Source organism: Pristiophorus japonicus, unplaced genomic scaffold (assembly GCF_044704955.1).
Source record: "Pristiophorus japonicus isolate sPriJap1 unplaced genomic scaffold, sPriJap1.hap1 HAP1_SCAFFOLD_144, whole genome shotgun sequence".
In the NCBI taxonomy this organism is placed as follows: Eukaryota; Metazoa; Chordata; class Chondrichthyes; family Pristiophoridae; genus Pristiophorus; species Pristiophorus japonicus.
In genome coordinates, this window is record NW_027251113.1 from 494,447 (window position 1) to 513,665 (window position 19,219).

The 19,219-nt window shown below is 55.4% G+C and overlaps 1 protein-coding gene and 1 non-coding gene across 4 annotated transcripts in view; both read left to right on the forward strand.

Annotated features, from left to right (window-relative positions):
- ncapd2 (non-SMC condensin I complex, subunit D2) overlaps positions 1-19,219 on the forward strand; it is a 69,026-nt gene that overhangs the window by 23,879 nt on the left and 25,928 nt on the right. For all 3 annotated transcript variants that reach the window (XM_070870469.1, XM_070870470.1, XM_070870471.1), the window contains exons 11-17: positions 1,827-2,007; positions 2,923-3,065; positions 3,328-3,570; positions 5,569-5,737; positions 9,949-10,033; positions 12,228-12,361; positions 15,146-15,278. In XM_070870469.1, coding sequence (XP_070726570.1) covers positions 1,827-2,007; positions 2,923-3,065; positions 3,328-3,570; positions 5,569-5,737; positions 9,949-10,033; positions 12,228-12,361; positions 15,146-15,278 — 1,088 coding nt within the window. The remainder of the gene's footprint in view (positions 1-1,826; positions 2,008-2,922; positions 3,066-3,327; positions 3,571-5,568; positions 5,738-9,948; positions 10,034-12,227; positions 12,362-15,145; positions 15,279-19,219) is intronic.
- Positions 2,449-2,770, forward strand: LOC139242691 (small nucleolar RNA U85). The gene has a single exon (XR_011589326.1). It is a non-coding gene; the product is annotated as a small nucleolar RNA U85 (small nucleolar RNA).

Sequence of the window (19,219 nt, forward strand, 5' to 3'; positions counted from 1 at the left end):
ACGTTTAAAATTCTGACGGGGTTAGCCAGATTAGATGCAGGAAGAATGTTCCCAATGTTGGAAGTCCAGAACCAGGGGACACAGTCTGAGGATAAGGGGGTAAGCCATTTAGGACCGAGATGAGGAGGAATTTCTTCACCCAGAGAGTGGTGAACCTGTGGAATTCTCTACCACAGAAAGTTGTTGAGGCCAATTCACTAAATATATTCAAAAAGGAGTTAGATGGAGTCCTTACTACTCGGGGGATCAAGGGGTATGGTGAAAAAGCAGGAATGGGGTACTGAAGTTGCATGTTCAGCCATGAACTCATTGAATGGCGGTGCAGGCTAGAAGGGCCGAATGGCCTACTCCTGCATCTATTTTCTATGTTTCTATGAAAGAGAAATAGAGGGGCGGAGAGGTTTAGGCCGGGAGTTCCAGAGCTTGGGGCCCAGGCAACAGAAGGCACGGCCACCGATGGTGGAGCGATTATAATCGGGGATGGTCAGGAGGGCAGAGTTAGAGGAGTGCAGACATCTCGGGCGGGGGGGGAGGTGGGTGGCTGGAGGTTACAGAAATAGGGAGGAGTGTAGGGCCATGGAGAAGGTTACAGAGATAGGGAGGGATGTAGGGGCTGGAGGAGGTTACAGAGATAGGGAGGGGTGTAGGGACTGGAGGAGGTTACAGAGATAGGGAGGGGTGTAGGGGCTGGAGGAGGTTAGAGATAGGGAGGGGGTGTAGGGACTGGAGGAGGTTACAGAGATGGGGAGGGGTGTCGGGGCTGGAGGAGGTTACAGAGAACGTGAGGGGGCGAGGGGCCATGGAGCGATTTGTAAACATGGATGAGAATTTTGAAATCGAGGCGTTACTTAACCGGGATGCAATGTAGGTCGGCGAGCACAGTGATGGGTGAGCGGGACTCGGTGAGAGTTAAGACACGGGATGCCGAGTTTTGGATCACCTCAAGTTTACGTCGGAGGCCGGCCAGGGGTGCATTTGGAGTAGTCAAGTCTAGAGTAACCAGGTAGGGCTGTACAGGTATGTACAGCGCCCAACTTGTAATAATCCCTTCATCATGATCTCGTTATGGGCGATCCTGTCTCCCTGTTCAGGAGGAATGTTAAACCCAGGCCCCATCTCCCTGATCAGGGCGATGTTAAACCCAGGCCCTGTCTCCCTGATCAGGGCGATGTTAAACCCAGGCCCCGTCTCCCTGTTCAGGGGGATGTTAAACCCAGGCCCCGTCTCCCTGTTCAGGGGGATGTTAAACCCAGGCCCCGTCTCCCTGTTCAGGGTTAAACCCAGGCCCCGTCTCCCTGTTCAGGGGGATGTTAAACCCAGACCCCGTCTCCCTGTTCAGGGGGATGTTAAACCCAGGCCCCGTCTCCCTGTTCAGGGGGACGTTAAACCCAGGCCCCGTCTCCCTGTTCAGGGGACGTTAAACCCAGGCCCCGTCTCCCTGTTCAGGGGGACGTTAAACCCAGGCTCCGTCTCCCTGTTCAGGGCGATGTTAAACCCAGGCCCCGTCTCCCTGTTCAGGGGGATGTTAAACCCAGGCCCCGTTTCCCTGTCTGGGCCAACATTCACCCCACAATTAACACCAGAATTAACCGGACCCTTCAGTGCATTGACTGTTGATGGGATTTTATTGTATTTGCCGACATTACAACAGTGACTACCTTCTGAATACTTCATTAACTGAGAAACGCCTCAGAATGTCCTGTGTATCTGAGAAGGTATATAACTAACATTATCTTTCTCTCTCTTCTCTTTTCCCCCCCCCCCCCCCCCCCCCCCCCCGCCCCTCTCTCTTTTTTCCCCCCCCCCCCCCCCCCCTCACCCCCTAGCCGTGGTGTTGGAGCCCGGGGAGGAGTGGGAGGCCATGCAGCCGGAGCTCCTGTCGACGATTCGAGATGTGCTGGCGGGCGAGGAGGAGCCCGAGTCAGAGAGAGAAGCCGTTGGACCCAATATGTCGGCCGAGAGCGTCGGCAGCCGGATCGGCGAGCTCCTGAAGGAGGCCAAATACAAGTACGGGGGGTGGGGGGGGCTTTAATGGTCGGGTATGGAGAAGGAAGGGTCCTGGGTTATTGAGACCTTTAATGGTCGGGTATGGAGAAGGAAGGGTCCTGGGTTATTGAGACCTTTAATGGTCGGGTATGGAGAAGGAAGGGTCCTGGGTTATTGAGACCTTTAATGGTCGGGTATGGAGAAGGAAGGGTCCTGGGTTATTGAGACCTTTAATGGCGGGTATGGAGAAGGAAGGGTCCTGGGTTATTGAGACCCTTAATGGTCGGGTATGGAGAAGGAAGGGTCCTGGGTTATTGAGACCTTTAATGGTCGGGTATGGGGAAGGAAGGGTCCTGGGTTATTGAGACCTTTAATGGTCGGGTATGGAGAAGGAAGGGTCCTGGGTTATTTGAGACCTTTAATGGTCGGGTATGGAGAAGGAAGGGTCCTGGGTTACCAATTGCCGCGTGATGATACAAAGGCGAGTGTGAGCTCGTGGGGCCGGGGGCCTGGCCAACACGACCTTTGCCCTGTAAAATGGTCCGTAATCTTGGTGGGCGTGGCTGAGTCCCGCGCGCTCGCTGTAAGGCCGGACCGACAGCAAGCTTGTGCCTCGCACTCCGTCACAGCCCTGGGGGGAGCCCGACACCCCGGCATAGTGTGTGTGTGAGGTACGGACATGGGGGGGGGGGGGGGGGGGGGAGGGTATGGGTTAAAGGTCGTGTCAACCAGCCCTGCAATTGGCCAATGAGAATGATCGCACATCTTTGGTAATCTGATGGCAACTCAAGTTGGCGAGGGAGGGGGTGAGTAAGTTCCCTTCTGGAGTCACACTCCATGTTTCTCTGTCTCGCTCTCTTTCCCCTCCCCCACTCTCTCTCCAGGAATGCTGTAATACTGTTCCCCAGTAACACTCCGGCTTTTATCTCTCTCCAGGCGTGCTGTCCGGTTGACATTGGTGGCCATAGAGGGATTTAAAGGGACAGGCCTGTTCATTGTGGAGGATCTGGATGATGCCGAAAGTGAAGGGAGTCCCCGTGAGTTGGACCTGCTGAAAACTATGGAGGCATGCTTCAAAGGTGAGGAGGAGAGCCAATGGTGGGGTGATGTTAATGGTTTAGGGAGAGAGTAGACCTGTGGTGCGGGGAGATTCCGACAGTGCGGCCCCTCCGACAGTCAACTTGCGCCTTTGTGCTCAAGCCTCCGGAGTGGGGACTTGAACCCACAAGGTTTTTGACTCCAAGGCGAGAGTGCTACTCACTGAGCCAGGGGCTGATGCCTAATGCAGTCCCTCTCTGGACGTCGGGCTGTCGATCTCACGCAACCGCTCTCGCTTCACAGATGGAGAGGAGACAGAAGCTGAACCTGGAGCCCAGGAGGGGGCCCAGGCTGCCGAGCCCAGTGAGCCGTCGGCCGAGGACCCCCTGCCAACCCCCGAGCCGGCCAAGGATGTGCCGGGGCCCTCCGAGCAGGCCAAGCAGGAGGTTCTGGTCCAGTACCTGAAGGACACGCTTACCTTCGCGGTGACGATTGAGGGAGCCATCGAGACTGTCGGCAAGTTCCTCACCTCCAAAAACTCCTCCGGTAGGTTGACCGCAATGGGCGGGTCAGGGGTCGGGGTCTGTGTTCTAAGACAGTCCTCCGGAGTTGAGGATGACTTGCTTCCACACTGATACCAATCCAGCAAGTGATCAGGTAGGCCAAGGGAAACTTGGCCTTGATTGCAAGGGAGATGAGTATAAAAGCAGAGATGTCTTGCTACAACTGTACAGGGTATTGGTGAGACCACACCTAGACTACTGTGTACAGTGTTGGTCTCCGCATTTAAAGAAGGATATAGTTGCTTTGGAGGCAGTTCAGAGAAGGTTCACTCGGTTGATTCCGGGGATGAGGGGGTTGACTTATGAGGAAAGGTTGAGGAGGTTGGGCCTCTACTCATTGGAATTCAGAAGAATGAGAGGCGATCTTATCGAAACGTATAAGATTGAGGGAGCTCGACAAGGTGGATGCAGAGAGGATGTTTCCACTGATGGGGGAGACTAGAACTAGGGGGCATGGTCTTAGAATAAGGGGCCGCCCATTTAAAACTGAGATGAGGAGGAATTTCTTCTCTCAGAGGGTTGTAAATCTGTGGAATTCGCTGCCTCAGAGAGCTGTGGAAGCCGGGACATTGAATATATTTAAGACAGAGATAGACAGTTCCTTAACCGATAAGGGGATAAGGGGGCGGGCAGGGAAGTGGAGCTGAGTCCATGATCAGATCAGCCGTGATGTTATTGACTGGCTTGAGGGGCCGTATGGCCTACTCCTGCTCCTGTTATGATGCGAGACCGACAAACTCTGCCACAGGTAGGACAGACGGTGGATGGAGGGACAGGTGGGTGGGGTCAGGGGGGGGGTGCTTGGGTTGTCCTGCGCTCCTTCCGCTGTTTGCGTGCACATCCGGCGAAGAGAGTCAAGATGTTCGGCGTCTTCTCAAATGCTTCCCCTCCACTTTGAGCCGTCTTGGGCCGGGGATTCGCAAGAGTAGGTGGGGATGTTCCATTTTATCCAAGGAGACTTTGAGGGTGTCCTTGTAGCGCTTTCTCTGTCCTCCTGGAGCTCGCTTGCCGTGACGGAGCTCGGGCGTAGAGTGCTTGTTTCAGGGGGGGGGGTCTATGTCCGCATGCCCGACACGTGGCCCGTCCATCGGAGCTGGCTGAGCGCGGTCAGTGCATCGATGGGCCGCCTCGACCTGTGTGAGAACACCTCCGCAGGTCGTGGCTATAAATCGAGCTGGAGTGCTGGGCCCTGTAACATTGTGGGCGATGGTGCAGCAAATGAGGGTACGTGGCTCAGAAGAGCCGAGGGCCCAGGGGCATCCCACACTGCGACATGTGAGCGCACTAGGTCCGTGCAGCAGAGCAGGTCTCCAGTCGCCTTGGGTAACCCTAGCCACTGGACCAAGACCTAGCTCTGTCGAGCTGGTGTGCAACGGTCACCCCACGTTAAAAACAATCCACGCACAGGCATCTTCCACCCCCTCAACTGGAGTTCAGGACTGGAGCATCGGGTCCTTCGTTGAAACATCTGTGAACTCTTGTGGCAGCATGTTATCCTCACTCGAGGGACTGCTGATGATGACGATGCTGGGGATGTTGGCCTGAGAGAGAACGCTGATATTGGCCCTCAAATCTACCCATCATCGGCAGTCCCTCGAAGCGAGGATGACTTGCCTCCACGCCAAAAAAGGATGAGTTCAAGGGTGTTTCAATGAAGGACCTAATACTCCAGATCCCAAACTACATCCTGAAGGGTGGGAGATACCTGTGCGTGGATTTTTTTTAACGTGGGGTGACCGTTGCACACCAGCCACCACACGGGCTTGACGGAGCTAGGTCTTGGTCCAGTGGCAAGGATTACCCAAGACGACTGGAGACCAGCTCTGCTGCACGGACCTAGTGTGCACACATATCGCAGTGTGGGCCGGGCCCGTGCTGGCTCTCCTGGGCCCCAGTAACTTCCTGAGAGCGAACACTGACATTGGTGTGCCTGTCCTGCCAATGGGGGTTTGTGTATTTACTGTCTGCCTGCTCTTCCCAGTGGTACAGGAGGCCATCCAGTTCTTTGTTGTCATTTCGGAGTTTGGCATCTCGCAAGCGCTGCTGGGAATGTGTCAGATGCTGCCCCTGGTCTGGTCGAAGGAGGCAGCCGTGAAGGACGCTGTCACTGAGGCCTACAGACGTCTCTACCTTCACTCCAACGGACAGAGGTAGGTTACCTCCTGCCCTCCCTCATCCAGGGTGGTGGTGTGTTGGTATTCCCCCCCCCCCCTGTGAGTTCCGACATGTGACTCTGGGATATTCAACCAATTCCCCAGCCCTGTCCTCTCCCCACCCTCCCTAACCCAAAGTTCACTGGACAGGGATCAGGAGCAGGAACCCGGGCTGATTCACCCCCCTCCCTAACCCAGGGGTCACTGGACAGGGATCAGAAGCAGGAACCTGGGCTGATTCACCCCCCTCCCTAACCCAGGGGTCACTGGACAGGGATCAGGAGCAGGAACCCGGGCTGATTCACCCCCCTCCCTAACCCAGGGGTCACTGGACAGGGATCAGAAGCAGGAACCTGGGCTGATTCACCCCCCTCCCTAACCCAGGGGTCACTGGACAGGGATCAGGAGCAGGAACCCGGGCTGATTCACCCCCTCCCTAACCCAGGGGTCACTGGACAGGGATCAGGAGCAGGAACCCGGGCTGATTCACCTCCCTCCCTAACCCAGGGGTCACTGGACAGGGATCAGGAGCAGGAACCCGGGCTGATTCACCCCCCTCCCTAACCCAGGGGTCACTGGACAGGGATCAGGAGCAGGAACCCGGGCTGATTCACCCCCCTCCCTAACCCAGGGGTCACTGGACAGGGATCAGGAGCAGGAACCCGGGCTGATTCACCCCCCTCCCTAACCCAGGGGTCACTGGACAGGGATCAGGAGCAGGAACCCGGGCTGATTCACACCCTCCCTAACCCAGGGGTCACTGGACAGGGATCAGGAGCAGGAACCCAGGCTGAGACGTGAATTGGCTAGGATAGACCGGTGAATGATACTTCAAGGGTTGACGGTGGATAGGCAATGGCAGACATTTAAAGATCACATGGATGAACTTCAACAATTTTACATCCTTGTCTGGCGTAAAAATAAAACGGGGAAGGTGGCTCAACCGTGGCTAACGAGGGAAATTAGGGATAGTGTTAAAACCAAGGAAGAGGCATATAAATTGGCCAGAAAAAGCAGCAAACCTAAGGACCAGGAGAAATTTACAATTCAGTCGAGGCGGACAAAGAGTTTAATTAGGAATGGGAAAATAGAGTATGAGAGAAGCTTGCTGGGAACAAAAAAACTGACTGCAAAAGCTTCTATAGATATGTGAAGAAAAAAAGATTAGTGAAGACAAATGTAGGTCCCTTGCAGTCAGAATCAGGTGAATTTATAATGGGGAACAAAGAAATGGCAGACCAATTGAACAAATACTTTGGTTCTGTCTTCACTGAGGAAGTCACAAATAACCTTCCGGAAATACTAGGGGACCGAGGGTCTAGCGAGAAGGAGAAACTGAAGGAAATCCTTTATTAGTTGGGAAATTGATGGGATTGAAGGCTGATAAATCCCCAGGACCTGATAGTCTGCATCCCAGAGTACTTAAGGAAGTGGCCCTAGAAATAGTGGTCATTTTCCAACCTTCTATGGACTCTGGATCAGTTCCTGTGGACTGGAGGGTAGCTAATGCAACACTACTTAAAAAAAAAAAGTGGAGAGAAAACGGGTAATTATAGACCGGTTAGCCTGACATCGGTAGTGGGGAAAATATTGGAATCAATTATTAAAGATGTAATAGCAGCGCATTTGGAAAACAGTGACTGGATCGGTCCAAGTCAGCATGGATTTATGAAAGGGAAATCATGCTTGACAAATCTTCTAGAATTTTTTGAGGATGTAACTAGTAGAGTGGACAAGGGAGAACCAGTGCATGTGGTGTATTTGGTATGCAAAATTAAAGCACATGGTATTGGGGTTAATGTGCTGACATGGATAGAGAACTGGTTGGCAGAGAGTAGGAATAGACAGGTCCTTTTCAGAATGGCAGGCAGTGACTAGTGGGGTGCCGCAGGGCTCAGTGCTGGGACCCCAGCTATTTACAATATACATTAATGATTTAGATGAAGGAATTGAGTGCAATATCTCCAAGTTTGCAGATGACACTAAGCTGGGTGGCAGTGTGAGCTGTGAGGAGAATGCTAAGAGGCTGCAGGGTGACTTGGACAGGTTAGGTGAGTGGGCAAATGCATGGCAGATGCAGTATAATGTGGATAAATGTGAGGTTATCCACTTCGGTGGCGAAACCACGAAGGCAGAATATTATCTGAATGGTGGCAAATTAGGAAAAGGGGAGATGCAACGAGACCTGGGTGTCATGGAACATCAGTCATTGAAAGTTGGCATGCAGGTACAGCAGGCGGTGAAGGCGGCAAATGGTATGTTGGCCTTCATAGCGAGAGGATTTGAGTACAGGAGCAGGGAGGTCTTACTGCAGTTGTACAGGGCCTTGGTGAGGCCACAGCTTGAATATTGTGTACAGTTTTGGTCTCCTAATCTGAGGAAGGACATTCTTGCTATTGAGGGAGTGCAGCGAAGATTCACTAGACTGATTCCTGGGATGACAGGACTGACATATGAAGAAAGACTGGATCGACTAGGCTTATATACACTGGAATTTAGAAGAATGAGTGTGGATCTCATAGAAACATATAAAATTCTGACGGGACTGGACGGGATGTTGGGGAAGTCCAGAACCAGGGGTCACCGTCTAAGGATAAGGGGTAAGCCATTTAGGAGAAACTTCTTCACTCAGAATTGTGAACCTGTGGATTTCTCTACCATAAAGTTGTTGAGGCCAGTTTGTTAGATATATTCAAAAAGGAGTTAATGTGGCCCTTACGGCTAAAGGGATCAAGGGGTATGGAGAGAAAGCAGGAATGAAGTGCTGAAGTTGCATGATCAGCCATGATCATATTGAATGGTGGTGCAGGCTTGAAGGGCCAAATGGCCTATTCCTGCACCTATTTTTTATGTTTCTATGATTCACTCCCTCCCTAACCCAGGGGTCACTGGACAGGGATGAGGAGCGGGAACCCGGGCTGATTCACCCCCTCCCTAACCCAGGGGTCACTGGACAGGGATCAGGAGCAGGAACCCGGGCTGATTCACCCCCTCCCTAACCCAGGGGTCACTGGACAGGGATCAGGAGCAGGAACCCGGGCTGATTCACCCCTCTCCCTAACCCAGGGGTCACTGGACAGGGATCAGGAGCAGGAACCCGGGCTGATTCACCCCTCTCCCTAACCCAGGGGTCACTGGACAGGGATCAGGAGCAGGAACCCGGGCTGATTCACCCCTCTCCCTAACCCAGGGGTCACTGAACCGGGATCAGGAGCAGGAACCCAGGCTGTTTCACCCCCAAACTCCCTCACGCACCCAGAGTGGGTAAGGTTCCCTGACCACTCACTCCAAGCGGGGCTCCCTCGGTTCGCACAATGGATGGACCCTTCTGGCTGTGTGTGGGCGGCCCAGTGCTACGCCTTGCGTGAGATCAGGCTAACTCCAGCACAGGCCGGGAATGAAGCCTGGGTCTTTTCTGCTCCTTTGGTCTCCTTACCGAATGAAGGATGTACTTGCAGGGGTGCAGCGAAGGTTCACCAGATTGATTCCTGGGCTGGGGCGATTGTCCGACTGAGGTGAGATTGAGCAGACGAGGCTGATATTCTCGAGTTTAGAAGAATGAGAGGTGATCCAATTGAAAGAGAAAATTCTTACAGGGCTTGACAGGATGTTTCCCCCCTGGGCTGGAGAGTCGAGAACCAGGGGTCACAGTCTCAGGATAAAGGGTCAGCCATTTAAGACTGAGATAAGGAGAAATGTCTTCACTCAGGGGACGGTGAATCTTTGGAATTCTCTGCCTCAGAGGGCTGTAGAGGCTCAGTCGTTTATATTCAAGGCAGAGATCGATAGAGTTTTGGATATTAAGGGAATCGAGGGATATGGGGAGAGGGCGGAAAAGTGGAGTTGAGGTCGAAGGTCGGCCATGATCTCATTGAATGGTGGAGCAGGCTCGAGGGGCCGATTGGCCTACTCCTGCTCCTGTTTGTTATGTTCTCGTATATGGGGCTCAGTCCCACACCGGGGGTGTGAGGATCAGGCTAACTCCGCACGAGGCCTGGGACGGAGCCTGGGCCTTTCCTGCTCAATTTGTGGGGCTCAGTCCCACACCGGGGGTGTGAGGATCAGGCTAACTCCACACTAGGCCCGGGACAGAGCCTGGGCCTTTCCTGCTCTGTCAGTGGGTGTGTGTGTATGCGCGCCCAGAGTGGGGACCCGTGTCCCGGGGCCTGTTTGAACCGTTGACGATTCACCCTCGGTTCTCCCCTCAGCTCCAAGCCCCGGACCCTGGTGCAGAACCTGACCGCCCTGATCTTCAACGCCACCATGGACACCATCAAATGTCTGGAGCAGCTGGTGAGTGCCCGGGGGGAGGGGGAGGTTTGCTGGGGCAGGGGCGCCCAAAGCTGCTCGCCGCTCCTCGCCCCGGTTTGCTCCTGCGCTCCCCCCACCCCGGGAAAAGATCCCATTTCTCTCCGCCCCGCCGTGTGGCCTGACATTTGAGCCCTTTCACAGGGTCACCTTCCACTCCCCCGAGCTCACCTTCCAGGGCCAGCTTTACTGAACCACAGTTCCCCCTCTGCCCCGGTTTCTCTCCCACCCTCCATTCTGGGGGCTAAAGTTCCCAACCTTCCCTGCGCCCCTTACTTTGGAGGAGCTGAAGTCCCTCAATTTGCTCTCTTTCTCCCACCCTTTTTCAAATTTCTCCATGGCCCTACCCCCCTCCCTCTCTGTAACCTCCTCCAGCCCCTACACCCCTCCCTCTCTCTGTAACCTCCTCCAGCCCCTACACCCCTCCCTATCTCTGTAACCTCCTCCAGCCCCTACACCCTTCCCTATCTCTGTAACCTCCTCCAGCCCCTACACCCCTCCCTATCTCTAACCTGCTCCAGCCCCTACACCCCTCCCTATCTCTGTAATCTCCTCCAGCCCCTACACCCCTCCCTATCTCTGTAATCTCCTCCAGCCCCTACACCCCTCCCTATCTCTGTAATCTCCTCCAGCCCCTACACCCCTCCCTATCTCTGTAATCTCCTCCAGCCCCTACACCCCTCCCTATCTCTGTAACCTCCTCCAGCCCCTACACCCTTCCCTATCTCTGTAACCTCCTCCAGCCCCTACACTCCTCCCTATCTCTGTAACTTCCTCCAGCCCCGACATCCCTCCCTATCTCTGTAACCCCCTCCAGCCCCTACACCCCTCCCTCTCTCTGTAACCTCCTCCTGCCCCTACATCCCTCCCTATCTCTAACCTCCTCCAGCCCCTACATCCCTCCCTATCTCTGTAACCTTCTCCATGGCCCTACACCCCTCCCTATCTCTGTAACCTCCAGCCCCACAACCCCTGAGATGTCTGCACTCCTCTAACTCTGCCCTCCTGACCATCCCTGATTATAATCGCTCCACCATTGCTGGCTGTGCCTTCTGTTGCCTGGGCCCCAAGCTCTGGAACTCCCTCCCTCAACCTCTCCGCCTCTCGACCTCTCTCTCTCCTACTTCAAGACGCTCCTTAAAACCAACCTCTTTGACCCAGCCTTTGGTCACCTGCCCTAATTTCTACTGTGGCTCGGTGTTAAATCTTTTTCTCCTAATGCTCCTGTGAAGTGCCTTGCGACATTTCACTACGTTAAAGGCGATATATAAATACAAGTTGTTGTTAAACTGTATCTGCCATCTGTCTGCCCATTTCATTGTGACTCTGTCCTCCTGACGTCTGCCACTATCCGGGGGTGGGGGCTAACTCCCCCAATTGTCGCCTGACTTGCCCCCCCACTTCCTCTGGCGGTGGGATCTAAAGTCCCCAGTCTGACGCCATTGTCTGTGATGGGTGCCCAATGGTTCTCTGTGTGGCTGTAGTAATACCTGCCCTCCTGTATGGCTCAGAGACATGGACCATGTACAGAAGGCACCTCAAGTCGCTGGAGAAATACCACCAACGCTGCCGCCGCAAGATCCTGCAAAACCCCTGGGAGGACAGACGCACCAATGTTAGCGTCCTCGACCAGGCCAACATCCCCAGCATCGAAGCACTGACCACACTCGACCAGCTCCGCTGGGCAAGCACATTGTCCGCACGCCCGACAAGAGACTCCCAAAGCGAGCGCTCTACTCGGAACTCGCTCACGGCAAACCAGCCAAAGGTGTGCAGAGGAAACGTTACAAGGGACACCCCCTCCCTGATGAAGTGCAACATCCCCACCAACACCTGGGAGTCCCTGGGCCCAAAGACCAGTCCGCCCCTAAGTGGAGGAAGTGCATCCGGGAGGGCGCTGAGCACCTCGAGTCTCGTCGCCGAGAGCGTGCAGAAAGCAAGCGCAGGCAGCGGAAGGAGCGTGCGGCAAACCAGTCCCACCCTCCCCTTCCCTCAACCACTGTCTGTCCCACCTGTGACAGGGACTGTGGCTCTCGTATTGGGCTGTTCATTCACCTGGGAGCTCACTTTTAGAGTCGAAGCAAGTCTTCCTCGACTCCGAGGGACTGCCTATGATGATGATGATGATGATCAACCTGTCTCTCTTTTTTTTCTCTTTCGCTCTCTTGCTCTCGCTCAGGTCAGTGACTTTGTCCAGAAAGGCGAGGTGGAGCCAGCGGTGATACAGTTGCTGTGGGAACGTTTGACAGAGAAAGTGGCGTGTTCGGCGGAGGAGAGACGGGCTGCCGTAATCCTGCTGGGCATGGCAGCTCGGTGAGTTCCCGGGCTGGGCAGGGTCTCTGGGGGACTGGGTGGGGCAGCTCGGTGAGTTCCCGGGCTGGGCAGGGTCTCTGGGGGACTGGGTGGGGCAGCTCGGTGAGTTCCCGGGCTGGGCAGGGTCTCTGGGGGACTGGGTGGGGGCAGCTCGGTGAGTTCCCGGGCTGGGCAGGGTCTCTGGGGGACTGGGTGGGGGCTGCTCGGTGAGTTCCCGGGCTGGGCAGGGTCTCTGGGGGACTGGGTGGGGCAGCTCGGTGTGGGCTTGGGCTGGGCAGGGTCTCTGGGGGACTGGGTAGGGACAGCTCGGTGAGTTCCCGGGCTGGGCAGGGTCTCTGGGGGACTGGGTGGGGGCTGCTCGGTGAGTTCCCGGGCTGGGCAGGGTCTCTGGGGGACTGGGTGGGGCAGCTCAGTGAGTTCCCGGGCTGGGCAGGGTCTCTGGGGGACTGGGTGGGGGCTGCTCGGTGAGTTCCCGGGCTGGGCAGGGTCTCTGGGGGACTGGGTGGGGCAGCTCGGTGAGTTCCCGGGCTGGGCAGGGTCTCTGGGGGACTGGGTGGGGCAGCTCGGTGAGTTCCCGGGCTGGGCAAGGTCTCTGGGGGACTGGGTGGGGCAGCTCGGTGTGGGCTTGGGCTGGGCAGGGTCTCTGGGGGACTGGGTGGGGGCAGCTCGGTGTGGGTCTGCGCTGGGCAGGGTCTCTGGGGGACTGGGTAGGGCAGTTCGGTGAGTTCCCGGGCTGGGCAGGGTCTCTGGGGGACTGGGTGGGGCAGCTCGGTGTGGGCTTGGGCTGGGCAGGGTCTCTGGGGGACTGGGTGGGGCAGCTCGGTGAGTTCCCAGGCTGGGCAGGGTCTCTGGGGGACTGGGTGGGGGCAGCTCGGTGTGGGCCTGCGCTGGGCAGGGTCTCTGGGGGACTGGGTAGGGACAGCTCGGTGAGTTCCCGGGCTGGGCAGGGTCTCTGGGGGACTGGGTGGGGCAGCTCGGTGAGTTCCCGGGCTGGGCAGGGTCTCTGGGGGACTGGGTGGGGCAGCTCGGTGAGTTCCCGGGCTGGGCAGGGTCTCTGGGGGACTGGGTGGGGGCAGCTCGGTGAGTTCCCGGGCTGGGCAGGGTCTCTGGGGGACTGGGTGGGGGCTGCTCGGTGAGTTCCCGGGCTGGGCAGGGTCTCTGGGGGACTGGGTGGGGCAGCTCGGTGTGGGCTTGGGCTGGGCAGGGTCTCTGGGGGACTGGGTAGGGACAGCTCGGTGAGTTCCCGGGCTGGGCAGGGTCTCTGGGGGACTGGGTGGGGGCTGCTCGGTGAGTTCCCGGGCTGGGCAGGGTCTCTGGGGGACTGGGTGGGGCAGCTCAGTGAGTTCCCGGGCTGGGCAGGGTCTCTGGGGGACTGGGTGGGGGCTGCTCGGTGAGTTCCCGGGCTGGGCAGGGTCTCTGGGGGACTGGGTGGGGCAGCTCGGTGAGTTCCCGGGCTGGGCAGGGTCTCTGGGGGACTGGGTGGGGCAGCTCGGTGAGTTCCCGGGCTGGGCAAGGTCTCTGGGGGACTGGGTGGGGCAGCTCGGTGTGGGCTTGGGCTGGGCAGGGTCTCTGGGGGACTGGGTGGGGGCAGCTCGGTGTGGGTCTGCGCTGGGCAGGGTCTCTGGGGGACTGGGTAGTGCAGTTCGGTGAGTTCCCGGGCTGGGCAGGGTCTCTGGGGGACTGGGTGGGGCAGCTCGGTGTGGGCTTGGGCTGGGCAGGGTCTCTGGGGGACTGGGTGGGGCAGCTCGGTGAGTTCCCAGGCTGGGCAGGGTCTCTGGGGGACTGGGTGGGGGCAGCTCGGTGTGGGCCTGCGCTGGGCAGGGTCTCTGGGGGACTGGGTAGGGACAGCTCGGTGAGTTCCCGGGCTGGGCAGGGTCTCTGGGGGACTGGGTGGGGGCAGCTCGGTGAGTTCCCGGGCTGGGTAGGGTCTCTGGGGGACTGGGTGGGGGCAGCTCGGTGAGTTCCCAGGCTGGGCAGGGTCTCTGGGGGACTGGGTGGGGCAGCTCTGTGAGTTCCTGGGCTGGGCAGGGTCTCTGGGGGACTGGGTGGGGGCAGCTCGGTGAGTTCCCGGGCTGGGCAGGGTCTCTGGGGGACTGGGTAGGGCAGCTCGGTGAGTTCCCGGGCTGGGCAGGGTCTCTGGGGGACTGGGTGGGGCAGCTCGGTGTGGGCCTGCGCTGGGCAGGGTCTCTGGGGGACTGGGTAGGGACAGCTCGGTGAGTTCCCGGGCTGGGCAGGGTCTCTGGGGGACTGGGTGGGGGCAGCTCGGTGAGTTCCCAGGCTGGGCAGGGTCTCTGGGGGACTGGGTGGGGCAGCTCGGTGTGGGCCTGGGCTGGGCAGGGTCTCTGGGGGACTGGGTGGGGGCAGTGCTACAAGTGCTGACCTATCACCTCTTGGGGTGTTTTGGGCTTTACTCTGTATCTAACCCCTGTACCTGCCCTGGGAGTGTTTGATGGGACAGTGTAGAGACAGCTTTACTCTGTATCTAATCCGTGCTGTACCTGCCCTGGGAGTGTTTGATGGGACAGTGTAGAGGGAGCTTTACTCTGTATCTAATCCGTGCTGTACCTGCCCTGGGAGTGTTTGATGGGACAGTGTAGAGGGAGCTTTACTCTGTATCTAATCCGTGCTGTACCTGCCCTGGGAGAGTTTGATGGGACAGTGTAGAGGGAGCTTTACTCTGTATCTAACCCCGTGCTGTACCTGCCCTGGGAATGTTTGATGGGACTGTGTAGAGGGAGCTTTACTCTGTATCTCACCCTTTGTGGATCCTCTCTCTTCCCCCAGCGGTGAGCCGGAGATCGTGTGCAGTAACCTGGAAACACTGTTCACCGTGGGACTGGGAGCTCGAGCAAAGCAGGATTACCAGCTCGCCCGAGACATCTGCCTCACCATCGGAAAGATTTCACTCGGCAAGAAGGTGAGATGCAGAGGGGCTTTAACCCCTGGACAAGAGCCGCCTGTTTTGATTCAGTACTTTTAAACGTAGTAAAATCGGCTCAAGGCCCTTCACAGGAGTATAAATCCAAGAGAACGCGACACCGAGCGGCCTATGGAGATAATAGCACAGGCGACCATAAGCTCAGTCATAGAGGTTTGAAGGAACGTCTCAACAACAACTTGTATTTATATATGGCTCTTCATGTAGTGAAACATCCCAAGGCCTCCTGGGTCCACGCCGCCCCTCCAGCGGCGGGGCCCTCCCTCGGCGGCGCGGAGTACGGAGTGTGTACGGATCCGGGAACGCATGGCAAAAGCCGGTTTTCAGCACGCAATGAGCATGCGCAGGAAACTGGCTTTCCGATCTGTCGAGCTGGAGCTGGACCGATCCAACGCATCTCGGTAGTGAGGACATTCGCAAGGGCACGATTGTGGGATTTACCCATCATAGGCGGTCCCTCAAATGAGGATGACTTACTTCCACAAGAGTTCACAGATGTTTCAATGAAGGACCCGATGTTCCAGTCCTGAACTCCAGTTGAGGAGGGTGGAAGATGGCTGTGCGTGGATTTTTTTTTTAACGTGGGGAGACAGTTGCACCCAGCCACCACACGGGCTTGACAGAGCGAGGTCTTGGTCCAGGGTCAAGGGTTAACCAAGACGACTGGAGACCAGCTCTACTGCACGGATCTAGTGCGCACACATATCGCAGTGTGGGCTGGCCCCCGATCTCTCGCCGCTCCTCCGCCCCCGATCTCTCGCCGCACCTCCGCCCCCGATCTCTCGCCGCTCCTCCGCCCCCTGATGATGCCCTCCTTGAAGCCGTCGCTCATTTGCGTCGGCTCGCGCTGGAATCTTCAGTGGCTCCAGCTCTATTGCCCCGACCTGCGGAGATGTTCTCACACAGGTCGGGGCGGCTCTCAATGTTCCAGGGTTTGGTGCTCCATCTCTTATACTCCTGACCTGTGGTGGTGGTTGTGTATGGAGAAGGAGTCCGCCTGAACACTGAGCTCAAAGTAAGGTGTGACCGTAGTCTCTTATTGCTGGAAGATGGGAGCCCGCTCCGCAGCGTGGGAAGAGAAGGCCGCCCCACCGGAATCCCACGCCCCTCCTGGGACCACCAGGTACTTTCGTAAAAATTCTCCGATTGGAGGCGTTTGTCCGAAAGAAGCCCCGACTGCAATTTCAGCGTCATTATGGGACGGAAAATTTGCCACCGACCTGCATATGGAGCAATTAGTGCAGGTGACCAAAAGCTTGGTCACAGAGTTGGTTTTAAGGAGCATCTTGAAGGAGGAAACTGGCAAGTCACTGGGTTGGGGGTAATATATTAGCATGGATAGAGGATTGGCTAACTAACAGAAAAGAGAGTCAGGATAAATGGTTCACTCTGGTTGACAATTAAGTACATTAAGAAATAAGAGCAGGAGTCGGCTTTTCGGCCCATCGAGCCTGCTCTGCCATTTAATACGATCATGGCTGATGCGATCATGGACACAGCTCCACTTCCCTGCCCGCCCCCTTATCCCCTTATCGGTTAAGAAACTCTCTTTCTGTCTCTTTTATTCAATGTCCCGGCTTCCACAGCTCTCTTGAGGCAGCGAATTCCACAGATTTACAACCCTCTGAGAAGAAATTCCTCCTCATCTCAGTTTTAAATGGGCGGCCCCTTATTCTAAGACCATGCCCCCTAGTTCTAGTCTCCCCCATCAGTGGAAACATCCTCTCTGCATCCACCTTGTCGAGTCCCCTCATAATCTGATACGTTTCGATAAGATCACCTCTCATTCTTCTGAATTCCAATGAGTAGAGGCCCAACCCCCTCAACCTTTCCTCATAAGTCAACCCCCTTATCCCCGGAATCAACCGAATGAACCTTCTCTGAACTGCCTCCAAAGCAAGTATATCCTTTCGTAAATATGGAAACCAAAACTGCACGCAGTACTCCAGGTGTGGCCTCACTGTATAATAAATAGAAACATAGAAAATAGATGCAGGAGTAGGCCATTCGGCCCTTCGAGCCTGCACCACCATTCAATAAGATCATGACTGATCATTCACCTCAGTACCCCTTTCCTGCTTTCTCTCCATACGCCTTGATCCCTTTAGCTGTAAGGGCCAGATCCAACTCCCTCTTGAATATTTCTAACGAACTGGCCTCAACAACTCTCTGCGGTAGAGAATTCCACAGGTTAACAATTCTGAGTGAAGAAGTTTCTCCTCATCAGTCCTAAATGGCTTTCCTCTTCACCTCAGACTGTGACCCCTGGTTCTGGACTTCCCCAACATCAGGAACATTCTTCCTGCATCTAGCCTGTCCAGCCCCGTCAGAATTTTACATGTTTCTATGAGATCCCCTTTCATTCTTCTAAATCCCAGTGAATACAGGCCCAGTTGATTCAGTCTCTCCTCATATGTCAGTCCTGCCATCCCAGGAATCAGACTGGTGAACCTTTGCTGCACTCCCTCAATAGCAAGGGTGTGCTTCCTCAGATTAGGAGACCAAAACTGAACACAATATTCCAGGTGAGGCATCACCAAGGCCCTGTACAACTGCAGCAAGACCTTCCTGCTCCGACACTCAGATCCCCTATCTATGAAGGCCAACATACCATTTGCCGCCTTCATTGCCTGCTGTATCTGCATGCCAACTTTCAGTGACTGATGTACCATGACACCCAGGTCTTGTTGCACCTCCCCTTTTCCTAATCTGCCACCATTCAGATAATATTCTGCCTTCATGCTTTTGCCATCAAAGTGGATAACCTCACATTTATCCACATTATACTGCATCTGCCATGCATTTGCGTACTCACCTAACCTGTCCAAGTCACCCTGCAGCCTCTTGGCATCCGTCCTCACAGCTCACACCGCCACCCAGCTTAGTGTCATCTGCAAACTTGGAGATATTACATTCAATTCCTTCGTCTAAAACATTGATGTATATTGTAAATAGCTGGGGACCCAGCACTGAGCCCTGCGGCACCCCACTGGTCACTGCCTGGCATTCTGAAAAGGACCCATTTATTCTGACACTCTGCTTCCTCTCTGCCAACAAGTTTTCTATCCACATCAATACATTACCCCCAATACCATGTGCTTTAATTGTGCACACTAATCTTGTGTGGGACCTTGTCAAAAGCCTTTTGAAAGCCCAAATACACCACACCCACTGGTTCTCCCTTGTCCATTCTACTAGTTACATCCTCAAAAAAGTCTAGAAGATTTGTCAAGCATGATTTCCCTTTCATAAATCCATGCTGACTTGGACCGATCCTGTCACTGCTTTCCAAATGCACTGCTATTTCACCTTTTAATAATTGATTCCAACATTTTCCCCACTACTGATGTCAGGTGATGTTTTCTCTCTCCCTCCTTTTTTAAAAAGTGGTGTTACCTTAGCTACCCTCCAGTCCATAGGAACTGACCCAGGGTCAAGAGAATGGATAACTAGCAAGACTTCCCTGCTTTTATACTCCATTCCTTTGCAATAAAGGCCAAGATACCATTGGCCTTCCTGATCACTTGCTGTATCTGCATACTATCCTTTTGTGTTTGTGTAACTGGTGGGGTGCCGCAGGGATCAGTGCTGGGACCCCAACTATTTACAATCTATATTAACGACTTGGAAGAAGGGACTGAGTGTCACGTAGCCAAGTTTGCTGACGATACAAAGCTGGGAGGAAAAGCAATGTGTGAGGAGGACACAAAAAATCTGCAAAAGGACACAGACAGGCTAAGTGAGTGGGCAAAAATTTGGCAGATGGAGTATAATGTGGAAAAGTGTGAGGTCATGCACTTTGGTAGAAAAAAATCAAAGAGCAAGTTATTATTTAAATGGCGAAAGATTGCAAAGTGCTGCAGTACAGCGGGACCTGGGGGTGCTTGTGCATGGGAACACAAAAGGATGGAGGTTACAGA